Raw genomic sequence first — 22,482 nt, forward strand, 5'->3', positions numbered from 1 at the left:
TCCAAGTAAAGAGGAAATCACGGCTGAAAAGCAAGCCAGCATAGAGAAGGGCAGAACCAAGAGACAGGGAAAGAAAGACTAAGTTCTCATGTCATAGTTTGAGCTCCTGAACCAACACAACTGCTTTTTCCTTAAGCCATTTTGAATTGGTGTCTCTCACTTGTATACGAAAGCATACTAATATAGAAAGCTCTCAGGTTTCCTCAAGTTCTAGATTAAATAGCTTTTTTCTTTCAAACATTCTTTGTGTAGTATGGTGTCTAGGCCCTTTGACATCCTCCCGATATATTTCTGAATATATGTGCTTCAAAATGTAGGGCTTTGCTATTTTGCAGGAAATCAGGAGAGTCACAGTTTGATCTGGAGACAAAAGTATTTCACAACCACCTTCTAAGCTGTTGAATAGAGCACCTGGCTCTTTTACTTCATTCTTAGGCCACTGATCAGCTTCCAGCTTTACAGGGCATAGTTCAGGAAAATTATCGAGATGCCTAAGGGATTGGATGTCTGTATATATTTAAGAACTGCAGTTTTTAGTATTTAAGATGTATTTTGGGAAATAAACCAGGAAATATAAGACTGTCAGGGGAGATAATTGAATTAACCAATAAAATGTATGCTGATTGGTCAAGGTGAGCTTAGTAATCACAGACATTTTTCATTCATTCAGAAATATTTGAAGTGATATTTTCTACCAGTTGACGTCACTCAGAATAGAACTTTTATTTCCTAAATTGTGTTTCTGCTCCCTAACTTCCACTCCCTCCCATGTCCAGGAAAACAAGTATTTTTTGAGCCAGCTGATCCATCTTTCTACTTATAGGTATCTCCAGAATTCAGCAGTGATGTCTTGAAGATTGAAGCAGTGATGTCTTGAAGCCTAAAACCAAAACCAGCGGTCTGTTGCTCTGATAGTCAGCAAGGGCCATTAGGCTGCTATTTTAAGTTATTTCATTGCTGAATGATGTTCAGCTAAGACCTGGAGTAAGAAGATGAAGACTCATACTTATCTAGGTAAAATGAACACAAGAATTTTGGCATGTAAAACTGTGTGGATTAGAGTTCAAAGTACATACTAAATAAAATTTATGGAGGAATAAAAGTAGCAGGGTTCAGATCTTTTATTCTGCAACTTTGAAGGATTTCTTTGACGGTCTCGTGTATGTCATCACCTCTGAAAAGTGCAACATATGTGCATGCACACACACAACTCATCTTTCTATCTCTATCTCCTCCTGTCGCCTGGAAAACCAGATGAATGGAGTGCAGAGGGAAGAGGGCCAGCTCGTTGTTTGGAATTTCCAAGATCAGCATATCTGAAGATGCTTTCTTTATGAAGCACATGCTTCTTTATTTTTTTGAGGTAGTAACAAACAAAGTTCACAGACAGCATCAAAGAGAACGCTAACAAAAGGTCACGTATGCTGAACAAAACCACCCAAATGTGAGGAAAGGCCTCACGGCACAGTTTAGACTCCAGCTGCAGCTGCACCTTCACGGACCAGCCATGGCCCCGACTTTCATGTTGCAAAGTTAGGCCACCAAGCATGCGATATCTCTCCTTACGTGTAGGGACCCATCTGTGCGTGTGCTCAGGCCCACCTTATTTCCCTCACTCTCACATGAATTTGTGTTGCTTCTACTGGGCATTCTCTTGCCCTTCTATTTTTAAATGTTTCTTCTCCTCACTGCTTCTCAGCAGCCATATGTATGCCCAAGACAACAATAAATGCACAATCAATCAAAAGAAGTCCTCGACCTTGGGACTACTTTTGGTTACTAGTTATTCAAATTTTCTCAATATAGCTCAAGCTGCTGGAAAGAATATTCTGTATTACTCTCTCTGCTTCTCTATCTTCCGTTCATTTTTAACCCACCACAATCTGGCGTTCTGCTACATTAAGCTTCTGAAACAACTCTGGCAAATATCACTAATTCTAACTTTCAGTCCGTATTTATTTGACCTCTAACTGCATTTGACACAGCTGATAAATTTCTTCTAGAAACTTTCATATCCCTAGCCTTTTTGACTGTATTCTCCCTGTTGCTATCATTTCTTCTGAGTCGTTTTCATGGGTCTCTCTTCCTCTGCTCACCCTTCACGGTGTCTTGCGTGAGAGTCTTATTTGTCTTTGTCTTTTCCTGCTTCACTCTGTTGCTCTTGAATAACAGAGCCTATCTCTATTTGTCCATCTACCATAATATACGCCAATGGTTGCATTCTCCTGTAACTTCAGCTTTGTTAGTAGATCTTTCCATTTGTTTGTGGCTTAAATTCAACATATTGCTCAAACTCAACCCATTTTCTTTTCCAAAAACTCTTTTCCTGAGCCATTTAAAAAGCGATATTATCATCTACCCAGTCACACAAATCAGAAAACTGACAGGAACTTTCAACTTAATTTCCTCTTTCCAGACCTAATAAGGACTAGAGTTCTGTCCCTTCCATATCCCAATGTCTCTGATCACCACTTCCTTTCAGTTAATATTGCCATTGCTTCATGGTTCACATCTCACCATATATACCACAGTACCCTCCTGACTCCAGCCACCCTCCCATCTAACCCATCCCCAGCTGTTGCCAGGTAATCTTTCAGAACCTTATGGTTGATTAAATCACTCCCCTCTTAAAATCCTTCAGTGAGTCCCTCATTACTTGCAGAGCAAATAGCTCCTTGACAAGTCACAGAAGGCCCTATGTCTTGATTCTCTTTCTCATCCCAAACTTCTCTCCTCAAATCAAATCCCAGGCCCCTCTCTCTCTCATGCCTTTTATGCTGCTAGCAAGCCCCTTGCTTCTATCCGCCCTCTTGAATGCCTTTCCATTCTGTCATCTTCCTGGCTGGCACCTACTCATTTTTCTTTTTTTTTTTTAAAGATCTACCTCCAACAATAGCTTCTTAAAATGAAAACAAACCCAAAATAATCTCTAAACCCTTCCCCTGGAAACTGCAGTGCTCTGAGATAGCATGGATACTACGTGGGGACTTGTTAGAAATGCAGGGTCTCAGGCCCCACCCCAGGCCTACTGAACCAGAGTCTACATTTTAACAAGATTCTCAGGCAATCCAACACACATTAAAGTTGGAGAAGCCCTGGGTAGGGTAGGAAGAAGTTGCTCTTCTCGTCTCCCTTATCACGTGCCTATTATATGCCAGGTATTAGGCATTTTCTTATTTAACTCTTACAACACCTTCTAGAAATAGGTATCATCCGCAGCTTAGAGATAAGAAGTTAAAAGATGCTCAGGGTACAGTCCAGTCACACAGCTATTAACTCTCAGCCTTGGGATTTTTAACTTCGTTTGGTCTGGATGTAGAGTCTCGCTCTTTGCTCATTCTGAGCCACTCCTAATTAAAATGGAATTTAAGTTGTTTTCATGCGTGTCTACACCTATCAGGAGGATTTTAGAAGCATAATAAATGTTGGCTGAATAGCTGATGCCATTAAAGTTACGCAAGATGTGCCGCCTTTGTGAAGCTGTTGGCAGGGAAGGTGTAGGGGACTCTGCACAAGAATTACTTCACCTACCCCTTTCTATGGACCATTTTTCTGATGCTTGTCTTTGGCAGTCAAACAAAGCAAAGGGTTAATATTTGTATTTCTCCAAGCATATGACATGACACATTGCCAGCTTGGAATTGTCGCAGTGAATGTCAGTCTGTGTCATGTGAACAGGTGTCCTGATCAACCTTCAGCCAATACTCTGCTCTGGCTAAAAGCAACACTGTAAACACCCAACAGTCATGGGCTTCAGAAGGAGCTGTGATTAAGTCTCACATTCCAGTCCCTCCTTTCAAGGAAAAATGACTAAAGAAGAGGCCACAAGAGGAACAACAGCAAATGACAAAAGACTGAGGAAGGCCTTGGAGCCGGTTTCCTGGGAAGAGGGGCATGAACACAAGTCAAGGTCAAGTCTCTCTGCCTGATTGTGCCTTCTCCCTGAGGGTCAGGGGCCTATAGTCTGAAACACATATTTTTTTGGCTATGCATTATTTCTCCCAAAGTTTAGTGAAATTCTTTTTGAAGAGTTTCTACATTGTTTGAATGGACACTAAAGGAAAAGGGCTTTTATTCATAAGCCAGGACAAGATACACTAATCATTCACGGGGAGTCTAGACACCAGACAGGAGAGAGGCAGTGAATCCTGAGCTGGAGATCCAGAGAAGTCAGATGGGTAACAACCTGGCTGATGCTGGAGTCAGAACAAGCTGAGCGACCTTCCAACTTCAGGGTTTAACACTCATAGGCCATCCATAGGTCTTGCCTTTGATAAGGCTACTGATGTTTAACTGGAAAAATTACTATACAGAAATAGAATATCAAATGGCTGAGGCTGGGGGTATGAGAGGAAGTGGAAGGAGAGAGAATTGTTGGGGAGATCCTAGGAATGATCGCATGAAATCCAGTTCGTTTTTGTGACTTCTATCAGATTATAACATCTGAGAGTTAAAACAAGAAAAAAACAAAATAACCCCTGAGATGACTTTGCATATCAGACTTCTTAATCACTCTCCATTACTCCACGTTGCTTTCTCAGACACATGTAATAGACCCTGTTCTGGACTAAATATTTGTGTCTCTCACACATTCATATGCTGAAGCCCTAATTCACAATATGATGTTATTAGAAGTTGGGAACACAGGGAGATAGTCAGGTTTAGATGAGGTTATGAGGGTTGAAGTGAAGTGAAGTCGCTCAGTCGTGTCCAACTCTTTGAGACCCCATGGACTGTAGCATACCACGCTCCTCCATCCATGGGATTTTCCAGGCAAGAGTATTGGAGTGGGTTGCCATTTCCTTCTTCAGTGGATCTTCCCGACCCAGGGATCAAACCTGGGTCTCCCACATTGTAGGTAGATGCTTTACCATCTGAGCCACAAGGGAAGTCCTTATGAGGGTTAGATGTAACCTTATGAGGTTAGATGCAAACTAATAGCTCAGTTGGTAAAGAATACACCTGTAATGCAGGAGATTCTGGTTCGATTCCTGGGTCTGGAAGATCCCCTGGAGAAGGGATAGGCTACTCACTCCAGTATTCTTGGGCTCCCCTTGTGGCTCAGCTGAAAAAGAATCTGCCTGCAATGCAGGAAACCTGGGTTCAATCCTTGGGTTGGGAAGATCCCCTGGAGAAGGGAAAGGCTACCCACTCCAGTATTCTGGCCTGGAGAATGCCATGGACTATCCTGTCCATGGGGTTGCAAAGATCTTCATGGCAAATAGATGGAGAAACAGTGGAAACAGTGACAGACTTAATATTCTTGGGCTCCAAAATCACTGCAGATGGTGACTGTAGCCATGAAACTAAAAGAAACTTACTCCTTGGAAGGAAAGTTATGAGAAACCTAGGCAGCATATTAAAAAGCAGAGACATTACTTTGCCAAGGCTTTGGTTTTTCCAGTAGTCATGTATGGATATGAGAGTTGGACTATAAAGAAAGCTGAGTGCAGAATTGATGCTTTTGAACTGTGGTGTTGGAGAAGACTCTTGAGAGTGCCTTGGACTTCAAGGAGATCCAACCAGTCCATCCTAAAGGAGATCAGTCCTGAATGTTCATTGGAAGGACTGGTGTTGAAGCTGAAACTCCAATACTTTGGCCACCTGATGCAAAGAGCTGACTTATTTGAAAAGACCCTGATGCTGGGAAAGATTGAGGGCAGGAGGAGAAGGGGATGACAGAGGATGAGATGGTTGGATGGCATCACTGACTCAATAAACATGAGTTTGAGTAAGCTCCAGGAGTTGGTGATGGACCTGGAGGCCTGGTGTGCTGCAGTCCATGGGGTCGCAAAGTCGGACACGACTGAGTGACTGAACTGAACTGAACTGATGAGGGTTAGAGCCCCACGATGGGACTGGTATCTTTATAAAAGCAGAAGGAGACACCACAGTTTCCTCTCTCAGCCTTGTGAGGTCACAGCAAGAAGGCTGCCATTTGTAAACCAGGAAGAGGTCTCTCACCGAAACACTGATTCTGCCAGCAACTGTGTCTTAGATCTGTGAGAAATACTATTACAGTTCTGTTGTTTAAGCCACCCAGTCTGTGGTATTTTGTTCCAGCAGCCCAAGCTGACTAAAACAAACCTCTTCAGTGGTTTTGAATACTTTTCTATCAATAAGAAGACAATTTGCTATGCAGTTGATAGGCATTATTGTGGGTAATTTCTTTCTCACTGTGTTTTGAAATTTGAACACGAGAGTCTCCAGAGGAGTGACTAGATCTCCAAGCAAGTCTTTCATTAAGTGAGGTTTCCCCCTTCCTCCAGCTTTCTTTCTGATTATAAAGTACAGCATTAAAGTTTCACAGAAGGCAGTGGACCAATGAAGACATCCAACAGTGTGGACACCTTAACAGTCCAGCCTTTGACCCTTTCCAACAGAAAGCCTCAGTTAGCTTCAGCAAAGGCAGTGACTTCACTTGCCCTTGAACACACACTGCATGCTTTTTCCCCCGTGCTTTGGTTCAAGTCCTCCTTCCTACCCTGAATGTTGTTTCTGCCTCTCCTCTCTAGCCATCCAATTTACTCTCAGATTTCAGAGGAAATGCCACCTCCTCCATCATGCCTTACTGCCTGATTCCAGCCCACATGAATGGCCTTTCCTGTGCTCTTATTCCATCAGTGGCCCTGTGTCTCAGCACTTAATCTCCTATAAACCATGCTAATAGAATGGATGTGGTGCTCCTGGCTAAATTTATCAAGTCAGACTTGGCTGGGCTTACTTCTGGCCAGAGGAATGAAATGCCTTGGGATAACAATCCATTTTATAGAGAAGAGCTGTATGTTATTTACCTCACAGCAGATTGTGATTCCAGAGGACGGGGACTCTGGTTCACTCTTCTCTGTATCCTCCTTGGTATCTAGCACAGGCCTGTTCATCTAGAAGCAGTTGCTGAATTCATCTGGACTCTAAACAATACTCCACATCTGAACCGTGCAATGGAATGAACACACAGAAGAAAAGTACAATTCATGGAGAGATTAAGACTTCCTTCTAGAATAGGAGATTTTTTATATGAACCACCATGGGGCCCACACAGCATGGGTGTGTTGGTGGTAGCCATGTCTCAGCTGGAGATGGTTGAGTAGGTGCAGGAAGATGAAGCCTGGGTAGGGTGATTGTTAGCTGCTTGCCAGCTAGGGTTTTACTTTCATGATAACTGGAGCTTACGGGTATGCTGAACAGAGATCTAAGCAATTTTATCTTAAAGTATCAGTTCTCCATTTATGTTGACTGCCTGGAGCATAGTGTTGAAAAGGATTTGCAAGTAGTATCTCTGGGATCAGTGGAACAGAATACACAAATAACCAGCAATGAGGCCCTGGTCTATCTGGGGACCCTGACCTTGATGGCATAGAGTCAAAAAGAAAAAAAAAAAAAAAGGTCAAAACAGGCCTTTGCACATAAAGATTTACAGTTTGATTGCAGAAATATGAATTCATAATATAATTTGTTAACAAAATATTAGACTGCTACATTGTGTAACAGAAATGATTTTAAGGTAATATTTAGAGCTCTAGAATTTATGGCACAATAACTAAGTTGGACTATAAAGAAAGCTGAGCACTGAAGAATTGATGCTTTTGAACTGTGGTGTTGGAGAAGATTCTTGAGAGCCTCTTGGACTGCAAGGAGATCCACCCAGTCCATCCAAAAGGAAATCAATCCTGAATATTCATTGGCAGGACTGATGTTGAAGCTGAAACTCCAATACTTTGGCCACCTGATGCAAAGAACTGACTCATTTGAAAAGACCCTGATGCTGGGAAAGATTAGAGGCAGGAGGAAAAGGGGATGACAGAGGATGAGATGGTTGGATGTCATCACTGGACTCGATGGACATGGGTTTGGGTAAACTCCAAGAGTTGGTGATGGACAGGGAGGCCTGGCATGCTGCAGTCCATGGGGTTGCAAAGAGTCGGACGTGACTGAACTGAACTGAAGTACATTTAAGAAGAAAAGTAGATAAATGTTGACTGAAAAGGACACAAAAAATTATGCAGACGAAGAGAGTCTAAGCTGAACCTCCTCAGAAAAATGAGATTTAGACCAGGATGGGGAAAGTAGTAGAAACTATGCTCCCCCCAAAAGTGAGAGTGGCATTTGACAAAGAGTAGGGAAAATAGTAATGCTTCAGTGGAGGAATAGTGTGTGGGAGTGATAGGAAAGTATGCCATGAAGAAGGGGGTACAATTTGATAAGCAACAGGGCAAGGGGACTTTGCTTCTTTTAATAACTGGAAATTAATTATATTGTTCCAGTGCCCAAGCCTTATGCAAGTGGGTGAGAAAGGCAGGGGCACAGATTTCCTTGTCCTTTGTCTTTGAGGTGCTGTGCTGTCTGTAGAGGCTCCATTCATGAAAAACAAGGTCACAAACGCATGAAAAAATGTGTGATTGCTCTTATGCATCTGGGTGAGTCCAGGAAAAATGTTTGTCTGGTAGGAGCTTGGGCAGAAAAATCTACAAGGAGTGGGTAGGAGATGGAGGAAGACTGCTCCTTTGGCAACCTAGAAGGAAGGAGCATGAAGCCTCTCAGAGGGCTTTTATCCTAAAAACTTCATTTCAGTTCAGTTCAGTCGCTCAGTCATTTCTGACTCTTTGTGACCCCATGAATAGCAGCACACCAGGCCACCCTGTCCATTACCAGCTCCCGGAGTTCACTCAAACTCATGTCCATCAAGTCAGCGATGCCATCCAGTCATCTCATCCTCTGTCATCCTCTTCTCCTCCTGCCCCCAATCCCTCCCAGCATCAGAGTCTTTTCCAATGAGTCAACTCTTCACATGAGGTGGCCAAAGTACTGGAGTTTCAGCTTTAGCATCATTTCTTCCAAAGAACACCCAGGACTGATCTCCTTTAGAATGGACTGATTGGATCTCCTTGCAGTCCAAGGGACTCTCAAGACTCTTCTCCAACACCACAGTTCAAACGCATCAATTCTAAGGCGCTCAGCTTTCTTCACAGTCCAACTCTCACATCCATACATGACCACTGGAAAAACCATAGCCTTGACTAGATGGACCTTTGTTGGCAAAGCAATATCTCTGCTTTTGAATATGCTATCTAGGTTGGTCATAACTTTCCTTCCAAGGAGTAAGAGTCTTTTAATTTCATGGTTGCAGTCACCATCTGCAGTGATTTTGGAGCCCCCAAAAATAAAGTCTGACACTGTTTCCCCATCTATTTCCCATGAAGTGATGGGACCAGATGCCATGATCTTTATTTTCTGAATATTGAGCTTCAAGCCAACTTTTTCACTCTCCTCTTTCACTTTCATCAAGAGGCTTTACTAGCGTGTGAGATAATTGCAACTGTGTGGCAGGTTGAGCATTCTTTGGCATTGCCTTTCTTTGGGATTGGAATGAAAATTGACCTTTTCTAGTCCTGTGGCCACTGCTGAGTTTTCCAGATTTGCTGGCATATTGAGTACAGCACTTTCACAGCATCATCTTTCAGGATTTGAAATAGCTCAACTGGAATTCCATCACCTCCACTAGCTTTGTTCATAGTGATGCTTTCTAAGGCCCACTTGACTTCACATTCCAGGATGTCTGGCTCTAGGTGAGTGATTACACCATCGTGTTTATCTTAGTCATGATGATCTTTTTTGTACAGTTCTTCCGTGTATTCTTGCCACCTCTTCTTAATATCTTCTGCCTCTGTTAGGTCCATACCATTTCTGTCCTTTATCGAGCCCATCTTTGCATGAAATATTCCCTTGGTATCTCTAATTTTGTTGAAGAGATCTCTAGTCTTTCCCATTCTGTTATTTTCCTCTATTTCTTTGCATTGATCGCTGAAGAAGGCTTTCTTGTCTCTCCTTGCTATTCTTTGGAACTCTGCATTCAGATGCTTATATCTTTCCTTTTCTCCTTTGCTTTTCACTTCCCTTCTTTTCACAGCTATTTGTAAGGCCTCCCCAGATAGCCATTTTGTTATTTTGCATTTCTTTTCCATGGGGATGGTCTTGATCCCTGTCTCCTGTACAATGTCACAAACCTCCACCCATAGTTCATCAGGCACTGTGTCTATCAGATCTCGTCCCTGAAACCTATTTCTCACTTCCACTGTATAATCATAAGGGATTTGATTGAGGTCATACCTGAATGGTCTAGTGGTTTTTCACACTTTCTTCAACTTAAGTCTGAATTTGGCAATAAGGAGTTCATGATCTGAGCCACAGTCAGCTCCTGGTCTTGTTTTTGCTGACTGTATAGGGCTTCTCCATCTTTGGCTGCAAAGAATATAATCAATCTGATTTTGGTGTTGACCATGTGGTGATGTCAATGTGTAGAGTCTTCTCTTGTGTTGTTGGAAGAGGGTGTTTGCTATGACCAGTGCATTTTCTTGGCAAAACTCTATTAGTCTTTGCCCTGCTTCATTCCACATTCCAAGGCCAAATTTGCCTGTTACTCCAGGTGTTTCTTGACTTCCTACTTTTGCATTCCAGTCCCCTACAATGAAAAGGGCATCTTTTTTTGGGATGTTATTTCTAAAAGGTCTTGTAGGTCTTCAAAGAACTGTTCAACTTCAGCTTCTTCAGCATTATTGCATAGAAACCTAGAATGTTAGGTCCATGAATCCTAAAAACTTAAATCTCGTCATTTCCATAGATTGGGCATGATGGAGATGCCAACAGGGACACATGACCTATGTTTTCATATGGGAATTCTGAGATTCAGAAGATGTAAATGTGCCATGGATTATAGAGTTTGTTATAGGAGAGTCCTCAAGTAGACGTTTTGGTTCAAACTCAATGAAATGTGTACTGCATCTTGTCTCTCCCCATTTTATCCATAGGCAGGCAGTGTATGTAGGTAGTTAAAAGCTAGGACTCTGGAGCCAGTCCATCCTAAAGGAGATCAGTCCTGGGTGTTCACTGGAAGGATTGATGTTGAAGCTGAAACTCCAATACTTTGGCCACCTGATGTAAAGAGTTGACTCATTTGAAAAGACTCTGATGCTGGGAAAGATTGGGGGCAGGAGGAGAAGGGGACGACAGAGCATGAGATGGACATGGGTTTGGGTGGACTCTGGGAGTTGGTGATGGACAGGGAGGCCTGGAGTGCTGTGGTTCATGAGGTCGCAAACAGGCGGACATGACTTAATGACTGAACTGAACTGAACTGGAGTCAGAATGCCTGGGTCTGAATCTGGTCTCTCCTGTGCCGAGATACCTACCAAGTGCCCCTGTTCTGTCTGTAAAAGGCAGTATTTACAGGGTTGCTGTAAAGCTTAAAATGGAAAATGCTCAGAATAGAGCTTCACGCATAGTAAACACTAGAGGGTTAGCTATTATTTGTGGTTGGAGAAGGTGAAGAAAGAAAGGAAAGGGCAGGATTATGTGCTTGCACATTGCATCTTTGAAACTGACTGTTCCTAGATTGGAAACCATATCATTAAACATTCTGAAAATAGTCTCATGTCTGAAAATTCTCTAATTGTACACGTTGGGCTATTTAATTTGTGTCTAAGATATGTGAAGAATTCAGAGATGGAAATGAGAAAACTCTTTTAATATCATTCACTGGTAAAGTCAAAGCTTCATAATAGCCAAAAAATAGAGGGAAGAAATATTTTTTGGCTATTATGAAGCTTTTTCCAAAATCTGAAAACACGGATGTTTGTCCAATTTTTCACTTTCTAATGAATGCTAATGGTAACAGACCTGCCCTTAGGAAAAACTACAGAAAGGGACTAACACTTATTTCAAATTAATGTTAATAACTCTTATGCTTCGGGAAAGTAGAAACATTATAGTTCATTGCCCAGTTCAATTACCTAATATGAGGTAAGTCCTGACTGGAAAGACAGTCATTTGTCAGCAATAAGGGATCTTAAAAGCATGTCATAAATCTATCAGAAAAAAGGAGCCTATTTCTTTATGCCTTACATGAGCAAAAATTCTAGCTGGGTAAAAATTTCCTTTGCCAAAAACTAAGACAAATTGGAAAGGCTACCATTTTAGGATAAACCAGTTAGAGGCTTTCAAGATGAGAAACATAGTTTCAAATTGATTCTCTGCCTCCAAACAGATGGATTTATGATATGTAATGATTTAATATAATCTTTAACTATAAATTACTCTTAGCAGGTGATATTTTTAAATAAAATGAACAGCACTTTCTGTTCTAGCAATTCAATCACATATACCTTGTTTTTGTAAATGTGATCCCCTAGTTTTGTCGAGGAGAAACAGGAAAAGGATTCCCAAATAATTTAAGGAGCAAGCTCAAGGCATCTTACCAATTTGACATTCATGCAAAATTAGGTTCCTTTAGGTCTTGTGCTTGGCTTGGCAAACACCAGGACAGTGACCAACAGAGCCAGCTGTCTAAACATTTATAACCATTCTCAGGCTCTGACAAGTTCTGATCAGGCTAACGGAATCTTGCTGACACTGCTTATGTGTCATGTACAACATGTAAGAAACTTGGGCCACGTCTTCTTTTCTGTAGACACTCTCTCAAAGGTAGCCACAACCACACACAGATATGAGATAGCCTCGAGTCTTGCTTTGTTCCCAGCATTAGTAGCTTTCTTTTAGTTATTCTCCAGAGTCAGTGCCTAGCTCCTGCAGCAGTTGGGCAGCTGATCATATTTCTTCTTTTGTTTCCTTTTTCTTTTCTTCTGATCTGGTCCCTGTTCTCCATCCTGAACACGTTTTCTGAGGGAATTAAGTCCTTTGGGTTGCTTTACAAAATTAATCTCTTGGAAGACTCTCCAAAATATACAGAAAAAAAAAATTACATCATTCTTTTTGCTTTAATTTTCACCTTTAGAATTTAAAATTGACGAGCTATAAATCATTTGGGGGAGAACTTTAAATAATACTTTTTTATTGGAGGATAAGTGCTTTACAATGTTGTGTTGGTTTCTGACATACAACAACATGAATCAGTCATAATTATATCCATCTATCTATCTATATATATCCCCTCCCTTCCACCTCCTAGCTCTAGGAGCTCCAGAGCTCCAGAGCACCAGGCCAGGCTCCTTGTGTTAAATGAAACTTAAAAAAAAAAAGAAATCTTTGGAAGTTCAAGGTAACTTTTTAAGAGAGAGAATATCAAGGAACAAGATGGAATCATAAAGACAAAATAAAAGGTCATTAAATATACCACCATTAAAAGGCAGCACTTGAACTCCCAAGTTTTCAATGTACATCATGGTTCAGATGATGTCATCCAATCACAAAAGCTACATAGACTAAAAACCTGATGTAATCTGCTTAAGCAACTAGGAAGTATATATCTTTCCCACGTACCACTGGGCATTGGATTTGCACTGTAAGTCACAAAGAGAAAAACAAATATCCTATATTAACGCATGTATGTGGGATCTAGAAAAACAGAACAGAGGGACCTCGTTCCAGGGCAGGAAGAGAGACACGGACGTAGAGAACAGGTATGTGGGTACAGCAGGAGAAGGAACGGGAGCGGAGAATGGATGCATTGGTAGATCGGGCTTGACATAAACAGACGACCATGCGTGAAACAGCTAGCTGGCGGGAATCTGCAATACAGCGCGGGAGTTCAGCTCGGTGCTCTGTGGTGACCTGGATAGGTGGGGTGGGGGTGCGTGCGGCTATGTGAATACACAGAGCTGATTCACTGGGTTGCACAGCAGCACCTAACACAACACTGTAAAGCAATTATATGCCAATTTTTTTAAAAAAGGGATAGACTTTGTAGGACTGTTGACTTTAGATAACAACCAAAGACCCAAGAAAACAAAAAACAAACAAAAGAGCAAACACTGTTACTTTGCTGACCAGTTCTGTTTAGTTGAAATGGTCAAGTCTGTGCAAATGCAGCTTTAGGTATGTCACGAACTTTCCCCCACTATAGTCATTATAAGAAAGCTATCCGTGACCCTGCCACAGCTATTTAACTGGGTTTTTGTACAAGGCACAGACAGAGTTCAGCCCTAAAGAGCTTGATGTATGCAGCCTCTGGTGATTCAGAGTTGAGGGTAGACTGAGAGAAGGAAAATAAGAACTGGCGATCTGAGTCACCGTGCCAGTGTGGTACATGGGATAATTTGGGCTGCTCTACCAAGGCCAGGGGCTTCCCGGATGGCTCAGATGGTAAAGAATCTGCCTGTAATGCAGGAGACCTGGGTTTGATTCCTGGGTTGGGAAGATCTGCTGGAGAAGGAAATGGCTACCCACTCTAGTACTCTTGGCTGGAGAATCTCATGGAAAGAGGACCCTGGTGGGGCTACAGTCCATGGGGTCACAAAGAGTTGGACCTGACTGAGTGATATCAGAATACCAAGGTCAACCTGAGGCAGCACTCTGGGGAAGTCGTCTGAGGTGGCTGTGTTTATTTTCGGAACCCCTTCTGAAGAAGATGTGCCCTCCTGTCTCACAGAGCTGTCCACTGAATGCTGTGTGCAATTAGGCTGTGATTAAGGTGTCAGTGGATGATGGCTTAGTAAGTCCCAGTACCATTTATCTCGTCATATTTCACCTGACAATGGGAAAAGTCTTCCTCCTTTTTGAGAGGGAGAAAACCAGTGAATCAGCGACCAAAAGAGTCTGTTGTACACCTGCTAGGTGCTTGGCTCTGTGAGGGATGCCTCTGGTGGCTACATAGAGGTCAAGCTATGGCTTTGCCCTCCTGGGACTTGCAACTGAGATGTGGAAAAAACATGCCAGCAAAACTGTAACTCACGGGGCAGAGCCCTGTGTGAAAAATGTAAACTACACTATGCAGTCCATAAGTGCCAAAGGAGCGGTAACTAAATGATGGGTTCCCACAGCTGTGTAATGGGAAGGGATCAAAATAGGGATCAACTGATTATCATCGCAGAGGAAGGGAAAAACAAAGTGAAACCATAATGCAAACAGGATTCCAAGAATGTAGAAAACGACAGGGACTGTAATAATTGCCTATTTTGTCATTATTAAACTTTCAGTAGGATTCTTTTTTCCCTCTTTTTCTTTTAAAATAGGAGTTTTAGAAACTACCTTGACAGATTAAACTGATGTGAGTATTTGAACATGGAAGAAAAGGAATAAGAGCCTTTGGGGTTAAAATGTCAACATGAAATGTATTCAATAAAGAAGATTCTTTTATGAAAGGCTTCTAAAGTTGTCTTACATTTCTTAAATCAATCTGTAGCACATAATCAGTAAAACCGTATCATTTAAACAGAAAAATCATAACTTAGAAACTCACCCTTGTGCAGCTGTATCGTATTATGGGCTGTAACTTAACACATGAGTTTCAGAAGTTGTTAAAGTTGAGCTCAGGCTAACAAATCTTAACTGGTAAAAAAAGAAGCCTACGGTGAGATGAGACTGCAGACCCTGGAGAAGCACCAGACTTGATCCCAGGACTGGTGTCAATCAATATTCTTTTTGATTTGTGAAATCTTATTTATATATTAAGAAATAAATGTATTAAGACAGATGTTGCCATTAAGTGATCAAGAAGCCTCTTCCTTTTTTTCCATTTTGAAAAATTTTCCTCTGGCACTATTAGTACTTAAACTCTGCCAAATGTATCTTTACTGAAAAAAGGAGAAGAGAACAGTGCTTATGCCACAGATAGCTGAACTGAAATCTGCATTTTTCTCTTGAAATAAGTCAAAATAAAAATAGTTGTATCCTACAATAAAGCAAAACTAGCATTTGAATAGGCTTCTTCAGTAGAACAGGCATCCACAGTTTAGATGCTAAAATTATCAGAGTTCAAATTATTGTAATTAGGATGTAGTCATTAATCCAAAACGAGCTAGCAAGAGGTAGCGAGGTTTTTGTTTTTTGTGTTTTAACCATGCTCTTTCCAGCACACTTTCTGTGGTGGGATGCAACGCAATACGTGGAGGCATTTTACTGCACAAGGGCCTTCATCTCTCACTTCCCACTCCATTCCTTCACGTGAAATGCAGAAACCATAAATGCATCATCAAATTTATAGATTTCAGATAACTATGCTAAAAGGCATGGGGCGGGGAAAATACTTGACTCTTGAGAATTTTTCCTCCCTTGCATTCTATACAGCCAGAATCACGATTAATAAGACATTTTTAATGGTTCTATAGTCTGGTCCAATTTTTCCAAAGGGTAAAAATGTACTTTTTGAAGTATTCACCTAACTGGGATAAATATAAGCTTTCATACAGAAAAGTGTCTCCTCAAATGGAAGAGTTAACAACTTTCAAATATGTGAAAAATTTTTCTTCTCATTGTGCAATGTTTAGTAAAGGTTTCACCTAATTTGTTTTCATTGCAAAATTTTGGGAAACACTAGTGAAATCTAACACATTACTTTATAAATCAGTGCTAGAAACCAACACATTCGCAGGGTTTCAGTGACAATTAAGATAGTTTGTAACTATCTGTTTGAGAAAGTTTGTCATAATTTTGGCTTTATTTAGTGAAAGTGGTTTCTCCCTATAGGCATGTTTACATTTACAACTCTTGTATCTTGCCTGAATGAGCAAAAGGATTCTTGCTGTAAAAAAGCTGCAGTTCTCCCCAACTTAATGTCAGGAAGTGTACCTTCAACAGATGTCAATACAATCTTTTCCCCAATACAACATAATTCCCCATGCTTTCAGAACTAATCTAGGGTCACTGTTAGCTCCAACAGCTCCCTGTTGCCTACACTGGAGCGTGATTCCACCTGCCTTTTCAGCCTTGTCACCACCTTCCCTGATGCGTCGTTCTTGTATTGCCTGATCTGCCTTTCGGCAAACTGTTCTCTCTCTTCAAAAAATTCCCTTCCCCTCTCACTCCCCTATTACGCTGCCACTCAGATAAGCTTATTTAATGGACTCTCTCCAAATACCCAGAAAGGTCCATTTCAGTCCCACCTCTGTTTTCCTGACAGACACTGCCATGACTGCACAAATGGCGTAGCAACATAACTCTTCCGAGAGGCAATGTCTTGTTTCAGTTAAAGGTGAGAAGTTGGAATATAGAATTTGAATCCTGGCTGTATCATTTCATTAGGTGTGGCTGTGAGCAGGTCACCTTAAGCTCTAGCAACTTCACTTCTCTCACTATAAATCACAATAGTACCTACATTATTGACATGCTGTGAAGAATAAACATTCCTAGCATAGTGTCTTAATCATAGGCTGAGGACTTGACATCCTAGCATTACTAATGATGCATGAAGAAAGATCCCAAAGATGGCAGATAAGCTTATGATGCTCTTGCAATTTGAAGAGTTAACAGGATAGGATCTGAACATGAAGACATCTTGAAATTGGGGGGTGGTGACTTCATTTGGGCAAGCATGCGAGAATCCATTAAACTATGGCCAACAGATAGTAAGCTTACACACAAACTCAAGAAAGCTGACAAAGGCTGCTTTCAGGATAGCTCATCTTAGGTTGTGACGCATGACACAAGAAAAGAAATTGGATGCTGCACAAAGCCAAGAATGGAAGGCAACAAGGACATATGCCTTACTTCCTCTGCAAAGAGATTCTGTTGGGCAGTGCAGACTCCTGGAGATACCTGTTACAAAGTGGAGTCTTTCAGGCAGTGGAGAACAGTCTCATGTCAGCTTAGATGAACAAATTACAAACCTAGAGCCCACCTCATTTAAAATTTCTTTCCATTATTTTTCATTTGAAACTCGAAATAGAGAAAAGGGGGAAAATGTCATGAAATTCATTTCCTTTCCGGAAAGAAAATAAACAAATTACAAGTTTTGTCAGATGAACACCTTGCCTAAAATAGAGATTTAATGCAATACAAAATGCCACGTGGAAGACCTCCTTGGCTGAGAAAAGCATTCATATTTTATTTCTTTAAATGAATATAACTATCCCCATGTGCATTGGTCTCAGACCAGAAAACTCCCTGGGTACTTTTCCTGACCAACTTGAAGAGAAAATTCAATTTACTATTGCTTGTTTTTATACAAATTGAAAGCCAAGTGAGGGAAACAAATTAATCAAATGTACCTCTCTTGTATTCTACGTTTCAGAAGAATAAAAGGATAAAAAAAAAACAAAACTACCTTTGCATTTATAGAAGAGAAATTTAGAAAAACACAGAATGTTATTATTTTTCTATGCTCCTTTGTTCAACTGTGTATGGTTTCAAACATCATTGAACTGGCCTTTCATCTTGCAGGAAAGCAAGGTAGTAATTTTTCTTATGGAGTTGGCAGTGATGTGCTGAGGTGCTCAGTTCTTCCCTTTTGGCAAAAAAAGGCTGGCCTGGGGTGGGGGGAAAAGGAGCCAGGAGTGACTAGAGGAGAGGAGGCTGCTTAGAACCTGCTATTCAAGGTTGATGGTGACTTTTTACAGGCCGGGTGAAGCAGGCGTGCGGTGGTAGCAACTTCGGGCTGTGCCAACGAAAATGAGTCCATGTGCTAAACCCTGGCATATGCATGGTAGGTTGCCAAGGCAGGGCATAGGCCCCTGCGAAGTCTGCCTCAGCAAGTCTGTGAACCTGTTCCCATTTATTCCACGAGGATGGTGAGTGGTTGGATGTTTCGATAACATAAAAAATCCCTGGCACAGAAATCTGCCATTTGGCTTACTTTCATTTAGTCATTTTTCAGATTAGAAACACCTGAAGGGAGAGGCTCAGTAGTTAAAATTCACGCCTATTAAGCCTTGCAAGCAGTCGCAGAGTGTCAGCCCATTCTAGGGTAAGCAGGCAATACTCTCTGATTAAATTTAAGTTCCGTGTTAATAAACAAAATGTGTGACACTTCTTTTCTTTGCCGCATAAAAGAGTTTCCACAAAGGCCTAGATGACAGGGCATAAGTTACGTTTTATTTTAACCCTTTTCTATCTTACTTTCTCTGGTAAAACGTAAAGAGCTGCTGGGATTTAGTTGGATTCAGAAAGTGGTCCATATAACTTCAGATGAAGTTTCTTAAATTCACAATGAACTCAGTGAAACATTTTACTTCTATTTCTTTTTACTGTTTCCACTATCCAAACCCTCAGCGCAAGAGCCCTGGTCCTCTACAATTTATCCAAAGTGTTAGGTCGAGAGCCCTTTCGCCCTTCACTAGTGAATTCAGTGCTATGGTAGGAGATATGCAGTCTTTCCTTGCCTCTTCACTTAAAAAACATGCCAAACCTGAATAGATTCCAGGCTAGACGGGAGGGGGTGGGGAGAGATTTTTGTTAGTTCTAACACAGCTATTGACACATGCTTGAAAACAGTATTTAAAAGAAAGCAAGAAAATTAGAAACCAAGAGAACAAAAGAGAAATAAATGAAGAAAGAAAAAAGAAAGCAGATTTTTCACTTTATGCCTTAGAGGGCAAATTGGTTACAATTTGATTTCTAGGAAGAATATCTTATAGAATAAAATTGCCTAACATCTCTGCATCACACATATGAGAAATATAAACTAAAAGGACATCTGGAAACGAACATTATTCAGCAATCAGAAAGCAAAAATCCAAACCATTGATGTTTTGATGGAGACAAACATATGAGATTCCCAAAGAAGAAAGCTGTAACTTATTGAAGTTTAAAAAAAAAAAAATTCCATATGCATTTTACCTTTTGGGCAGCTCCATTGCAAAGTTCTGTTTCAGAAGCCCTTTGTAATATGAACCCCACTGTAGATAAGATACAAGGCGAAGATAGTCTGTCTTGCAGCAGCAGGAAGTCAAATTGGTTCCAGAAACAAAGTTACATGACAAATGGTTTAATAGTATTGCCAGAATTGGAAATCTTGATTGAATTATTTTTCATAATCATTAAAAAAAGATTTTGAAATAACTCTGCCCTGCATAGTTGTTTAGTTTGTGTGTGTGTCTGTGTGTATGTGTGTGTGTGTGTAGGGGGAACGTGTTGTTGTAGAGGTGGGAAGACATCTTATTTTATTGGCCTTTTAACTAAAGTGTTATCATTTGTTATTAAAATTTAAGAGCTCAGCGGTGATTTATTGTTAACTTTTGTTTGCAACAAAACAGTTCAAACAGTACATTTTAAACAAAACTAATAAATGGCATGAAGGACTAAACAGGTTAAAAAGGGGATATATCTTATTATCGTCTTCAAATTATTTTTTGTTTTAATCCTAGTACCAAATCAGCTTTGATTTATTTTAAAGAGCATCTGGAAAAGTTCATCAAGTCTGAGGCGAGTCTTAGGCTTTAGGACAGACTTCTAAACTGTTAGCAAGATGTATCATTGAAAAAAGTAACCCAGCGACTGATACCCGTAGGTGAAATGAAATCATTCTCCTGACTGAAGTCAGGAACAAGTTAAATACCACTTAGACCACAGCACACGACTACAGAGATTTAGGAGAAAACATACTTAAATAAGATGTGACTAGACATTTAGGACTATTTTCTAAAACAGTCTAAAAAAACTTTTTCCCCTGCAGTACTTACAGTCTTTGAAGACCAGAGCCGGGTCTCTGTGAGGCAAGACTTGGGCAATGATGTGTCTCAGGGATTCCAAGGTTCTGTCCATCTTGTGTCTGCCTGTGCGAGCCTGCTGCACAGTGCCCTCATGCCTGGATTCTTGCAGTCCTGGTCTGAATTTGTGCAGCTCATTGATGCACAGGATTACCAAAGAATCTCTTTTAACATCTGCCAATCAGACATTTCCCAGAATCTTAAGACCCCTCAGGGGGCCCTCCTCCCAGGCTCACTTATCTTTGTTGTATGCTGAGCTAATTAGCTCTAAAGGCTGGCTGACAGGCGGGTTCCCATTGCTTCCTTCTGTTAAACACACCCACCTACAGGCTAGCTGGGGAAGCTCACTAATCATGCGAACAGCCTTCCTAGCCAACCAGATTTTGCCTGGCTGACTTCGGTATTTCTTTTGGTCATTCATCTTTTGATGTGCTGTCTTCGGGTACATAGAATCAGAAAGATGATTTCTCAAGAAAGTTTCCTTAGTAGCAAAGGAATTTCCAGCTTAGAATCCATATAATCTAAACTCTTCTTTGGTAAAAGTGCTATAAAGATTGTGGATGTAGCCAGGCTCTAGATCATGCTTTCAGTTTGAATTCAGAAGCATCTTTTGGGGAGCTAAGTGTTTAATTTTTTCATCCACCCAAATTATAGTCACTTTTGATGGGCAGTGACGAGTAAAATTTCATAGTCTGTCTTTTGGCTTTGCCTGGCAACATTTGTTTCCCTCTTTATCCTTCAAGGCAAATCATTCCCAAGATTGATTTTAATGAATTCTGATATCATTCACTTCTCTTCATGATAACTTTTTATACTAAAAATTCCAGGAGAAGTAAAAATATGTTTCAGAGAATATAGGTGGTTACAAAAACATCTGAAGAAAACAAAGCTGCTTTTTCTATTGAGGTCCTACACTGCTCACAACAATATTAAATAGTCTTTTCACAGGAGACATGTCATAGAATTCCGCTGCAGTACACCAGATATAAAAGAATTGGTTTTACACCAGATATAAAAGAATTGATTTCAGTGGCTGTAACCCATATTAGTTGAAGGATTATTGAGGACTTCTTTACTTTTATTTAAAATATTTTTCCAGGGTAGGCACAAGAGATTGTTTTCCAGTTTCCAGATTCCATAATCATCTTGTACCATATGATTAACTGAATGCAGTCCTTTAAAGACTATATAAAATGTTTTCAATGTGATCAGTTTCTTCAGCTAGTTGGTAGAAGGGGTGGGTTTAATAAAAGGAAACAGAAGGAATGAGGCTAGAATAGTAATTCCTATTATAAGGACTGTCACTTAGTAAATGCCCACAGGAATATGTATATCCCACAAGGCTGCCCCAGAGTGCAAAGACAGTATAAAGAAAATCAATGGAAAGAATCACACTTCACGTGAAGACACAGGTGCACTTTCCATGCGCTGTAACATGAAATCATCATGTCCTTGCCATCTAGTTTATAATTTAAGAGAAACTGGATGGCTTGGAGATTAAAAACGATTATACACTGATTGGACATGAAGTATAAATGAATGCATAATATTTTCAGTGTGATAACTGAATTGGAAACATTCCCATTGGAAGAAGAAGAACAACAACAACAACAAAAAGTACAGCATTCTCAAAGAAGACTGATAATCTAAAAGCAGAAAAATTAGAAATGATTAATGCTGGGATTTTAATCAACAATGGACTTTTTATGGGATTAAATCTAATTCCAGTAGTACTTTAGATGTGTAAGGTGGAAGAAGGAACACTGAGTTTGGTATTAGTATGATCTGGGATTTGATTTTTGTTATCTCTGTAACTTTGAGAAAGTCACTCATCTTCTTGGGACTTGGAATCCTCATCTAAAAAAATTAGGGGTTTGTGCCAGATGCTCTCTTTTAGATCCAACATCTGTGACTCTATGGTTGCATTGCAAATGAGCACAAATATTAACATACATTTTCTAAACTTCTGGAAAGTCATAGATTTATTTCCTAAAAGCTAGATTGTTTTCATAAAGATCACTTTTGTTTCCATAGTCAACTTTGTATCCCTTCATCAATAAAAAGGGACACATATTCATAGGGTGAAATCAAAGGAACCATTAATGCTAAC

The 22,482-nt window shown here is 40.5% G+C and overlaps 1 protein-coding gene across 1 annotated transcript in view; it reads right to left on the bottom strand.

The window, feature by feature from the left end:
* Window positions 1-20,693, bottom strand: part of LIX1 (limb and CNS expressed 1) — a 55,525-nt gene extending 34,832 nt beyond the window's left edge. The window contains exon 1 of the mRNA XM_069592646.1: window positions 20,346-20,693. Coding sequence (XP_069448747.1) covers window positions 20,346-20,427 — 82 coding nt within the window. The 5' untranslated portion in view covers window positions 20,428-20,693. The remainder of the gene's footprint in view (window positions 1-20,345) is intronic.
* Between the last annotated feature and the right edge of the window lie 1,789 nt (window positions 20,694-22,482).

Source organism: Ovis canadensis, chromosome 5 (assembly GCF_042477335.2).
Source record: "Ovis canadensis isolate MfBH-ARS-UI-01 breed Bighorn chromosome 5, ARS-UI_OviCan_v2, whole genome shotgun sequence".
Taxonomy (NCBI): Eukaryota; Metazoa; Chordata; class Mammalia; order Artiodactyla; family Bovidae; genus Ovis; species Ovis canadensis.